Genomic DNA, 4,089 nt, shown 5'->3' with positions numbered 1-4,089 from the left:
CACTTGGAGAGCCCACTCTGATGCAGTCCACTTCAATGACACTCTATAAAGTTGTTCCCACAACAGTGTGATCACAGTGTCCTTTCGTTTAAGCAGCAGTAACTCTTCTCAAGTTCATCATCTTAATCGCCGTGAACATATTGTATTGAGAAGATGCATGACAATCAAAGATCTAATCTCATATAGCAGATATGGAGTATTTCTTCTTACTTTCGGCGTAACCCTAATTCTATTCGAATAAGGGTACTTATAGATCCTTCAATAACCACTCTCCATAGATGTCTTTGATTGTAGAAGGTAGGACTATAAAAGAGGAATGTAATCGCAGAAGATTAGGTCCATACCTTTCTTGAAAATATACGCTGATCATCTTTCCATATGAGTCTGATAATACCGCGTAAGCCTTTTAAGAAATCATCTTCCTAAATCAGATCTTCAGTGTCAGTCCTTCTGTTGTTGCTTCTGATTGATCAGTTATCTGTAGAGCTAAACGGACAGACTCTAAACCTATCTTAGTAATGCCATAATAATATTGCCAATTATAGTATGAGGTTTTTGAACATTTAAAAACACTAACAAGCTCCCCCTTTGGCTATTATTTGGCAAAACAACTCGACTATAAACTCAAAGAGCTAAGATAGGTTATTATAAAGAAGCAACCCATATGTCCGAACTGATTACATAGAATAAAAATAGAAACATAGGATCCAAAACAGTTTAGGATCAAAAACATAACGCCCAGCCAGGGCCAGAAGGTATTCAAACAAAAAAACTCCCCCTGAGTTCATACTACTCCCCCCTTTTGCCAATGGTAGCCAAAGATCAAGCATTAGAGGGAGAGTCACTGTCAGACTTCACAGGATCAGCAGCAGCAGTACCTTCAATCAGGCTCAAACGAAGAAGAACAGTAGCTAACTCAGTGCGGGCCCCTGTCAGTTGCTTTGCAATAATGCTGTGCACCGTCTCAAGATCAGCAACTCTTGCCTTCAACTGTATGGAAAGCTGAACATCCTTAGCATGAGGTGAGTCATCAGGCACAGCATCATGTTCAGAATTGGATGGGGCAGTCACAGGAACAACATCCCGAATGTGATCTCTAGATAGAAGACGTTTATCAACAGTATAGGGCAGTGTTGGGCTGATCACTTCACTGGCATATGCTCAAGACCCTGAGTGGTAAGGATGCCATAAATCAGATTTGGAAAGGGTAGTCTTACCTTCTGTTCGCGTGGATGAATCAGGGTGAGGATGTGATAGTAAATCCATTTGCCCAGATCAAGTTGCATCTTTGTTCCAATTCGAAATAAGAACCCTGCCAGAAGCTTGCCAACGGTGTGGAAATGGGCTGATGGGAGCCAGTTGTGAAGAGCAAGGCGGTGTAAAATCACATATCTGGACGTGAGATGAGAGCTTTGCAGATAGTCCTTGTCACCTGTAGGCCATGCTTCTGTCTGCCCACCAGTCAAAGTTCTGGCAACTAAGTCCCAGTCAATAACAGCTTCTTCTTGAACAGCTGGCAAGCCATAGTATTCATTAATCATATCCGGCCCAAAAACATACCACCTTCCTCTGATAAAGATCTGCATCGGTCGTGGCCCTGTGAGAATGTCAATCTCATCATTGAGATTGCAATAGAATTCATATGTGAGCAGCTTAGAGTAAGGGCAGATGTCCGTGACAGTTTTTAACAATCCGACTTCATTCAGCAAGGGCAGAATGTCACAAACGGAGTTCAGCTGGTTCTCATCCACCGATCTTTGAACAATAAGTCCCTTATAACCATAGTGGCCCATTTGGCCTGTGCAGCAGGAGATACAAACTGAGGCCGGTAAACAGATGGGTTAGTTTCTTCAACAGGTGGAACCTCAGGGGTGATACTTTGACCTCTTGATCGTGTAGATGGCTTCCCTTTTCTGACAGAAGGGGATGGTACAGAGGTAGCTTGAACAGCAGTAGATCCTTTTTGTTTAACAGACGATCGCAGAGTCTTGAACACTTGTTGAATAGGCGGGTTTCCTTCAGGCTTAACAGTCTCACTCGACTTTCTCTTCTTCTCAGGCTGATCCACATCAGCATTATCATCACCGGTCTCAACAACAACCTTTACTGGGACATTCTTCCTTTTTTACCGTCTTGTTTCTTTGGTTGGGGATTGAACCGGAGTCACAGAGTGGCTAGAATCAGAAACATTTGCAGACGAGCTTCCAATAATATTCGAAATCTCTCGAATTTTGGAATTCGTGGAGTCAGGATGAGCAGTTGCCTCAACAGTTGGAACATCGGATGGAAGTGCTTGAGATCCATACACTTCAGCCAGTATTTTATCATCTTCGCTGGAGGATTCGGAAGGATGAATCACTCGATATGGTTGAGGGATTGAAGCAGATGGTAGCCCAGCAAAGTGTCGCACATGTTCCAGACTCTCTCCTAAAGATGTTGCAGTGTAAACAGGAATTCCACCTGTTTTCTCAGACTTGTGGGGGGTTGATAAATCAACAGTTTCAACAGTAGCAGGTAAAACAGGAGTATCAACAGCAGAGCAAGTTTCTTTAGTGTCATCAACATTCTCAGCAGGAGGCAGAGCAATATTATCAAAAGAGTAAACGACTAAACTCAGTGGATTTAGCTCATCAGAGGACTTTGCTTTCTCATCAGACACATGCAAGTCATCAGTTTTCACACCAACAGATTCACTCAAAGGCAGAGATAAAGAATCAACATTCACAAGAGGCTTCTCGGAATCCAAAGCAGTTAAATTTTCAGAAATAACAGGCACATAAGATGGGGTAGCAGAGACATCAGGTTTATCTGGTGAAATTTCAATAGGAGTTTCAGAATTGTTTGACCTGTTTCGGAGGATCTCCTGTCTGTGTTTTGCCTCTTTCTGAGCAGCTTCGAGATACAGAGGATGCGCCTCCGCTTGCCGTCGAGAGGCCTCAACCAATTCTAGGGCTCGATGTGCAAAGTATTGAAGGAATGCCCTGGCCCGATTTCCATCCGAGGGTTCTGGAATATATACTGGAGAAACTTCATCACTGGCTTCAGAAACCATCATAAGCAGTTCAGTCGCATCATCTTCAGACCATTCTGCATAAAACTCTGGGTAATAGGTCATCACAGTTACTAAAATCTCGTCGCGAAGCAGAGGATCAAGTTTGAGCTTCTTCTTCATAGCAAACTGCAGCAGCGTCTGAATGTGGTTAAGGGCCACCTCCGGAGAGTGTGTCTTGCTTCCAAGTTTGATAATGATGTTTCTTACAGGGTCCGCCATTGAAGATTATGTGCGAAGAGAAAAGCAGATCACTGAAGGCAGATATTCAAGAGAGATAGAAAGTTGAGAGCTGTGGTGATCGAAGATGTGTTTTTCTTCTTGACCCGGTATCAAATAGGCTTAAGGGTGATGAACCCTAATTAATGCGGCTTGTCAAATATCATGCAGACGCGATTGATTGACACAACGGTACAGCTCCTTTTTAGGAAGGAAACGGAACCCAAGGAAATTTGAAATTTAAAAAGAAATTAAGATCTTTTAAGATATCTCTGAGAAGCATAAGGTTAAATAATCTTCTTAACATAAATAGAGAGGAGTCTTTAAGGAAAGTCAAATCATAACACTGACCCGTAAACACCAACTCCTCTCTAACGGACCAACTGCTTTAATCAGTCAATTCTGCAAATTCCCAGAGCAGATCTGAGAACTTCAAAACGATTAGCATCCAATGGCTTAGTCAGAATGTCCGCCAGTTGTTTGTCAGTCTGAATGTATTCCAATTCAATTTCCTTGGATTCAACTAGGTCTCTGATGTAATGATGCCTGATGTCAATATGTTTCGTTCTGGAATGTTGAACAGGATTCTTGGAGATGTTAATAGCACTGACATTGTCACAGAAGAGTGTTATTGTTCCTTGAGTAAGACCATAATCCAGAAACATCTGTTTCATCCATACCAACTGAGTACAGCAACCACCTGCAGCTATGTATTCTGCCTCTGCAGTGCTTAGTGAGATTGAATTCTGTTTCTTACTTAGCCATGATACTAAGTTTTTACCAACGAAGAAACATCCTCCAGAAGTACTTTTCCGATCATC

At 42.3% G+C, this 4,089-nt stretch overlaps 1 protein-coding gene across 1 annotated transcript; it reads right to left on the bottom strand.

Moving 5' to 3' along the window:
- Positions 1–822: 822 nt before the first annotated feature.
- Positions 823–3,271, bottom strand: LOC109164454. Its single transcript, XM_019312988.1, has 4 exons — positions 2,168–3,271; positions 1,885–2,059; positions 1,147–1,798; positions 823–1,096 (listed from the first exon to the last, which is right to left on the bottom strand). The coding sequence occupies exons 1-4, from the start codon at positions 3,269–3,271 to the stop codon at positions 823–825; spliced, it is 2,205 nt and encodes a 734-aa protein (XP_019168533.1).
- Positions 3,272–4,089: the final 818 nt, after the last annotated feature.

Source organism: Ipomoea nil, unplaced genomic scaffold, assembly GCF_001879475.1.
Source record: "Ipomoea nil cultivar Tokyo-kokei standard unplaced genomic scaffold, Asagao_1.1 scaffold3065, whole genome shotgun sequence".
Lineage (NCBI taxonomy): Eukaryota > Viridiplantae > Streptophyta > Magnoliopsida > Solanales > Convolvulaceae > Ipomoea > Ipomoea nil.
Note: the sequence above shows the minus strand (reverse complement) of the source record. Positions and strands in the feature narration are given on the sequence as shown.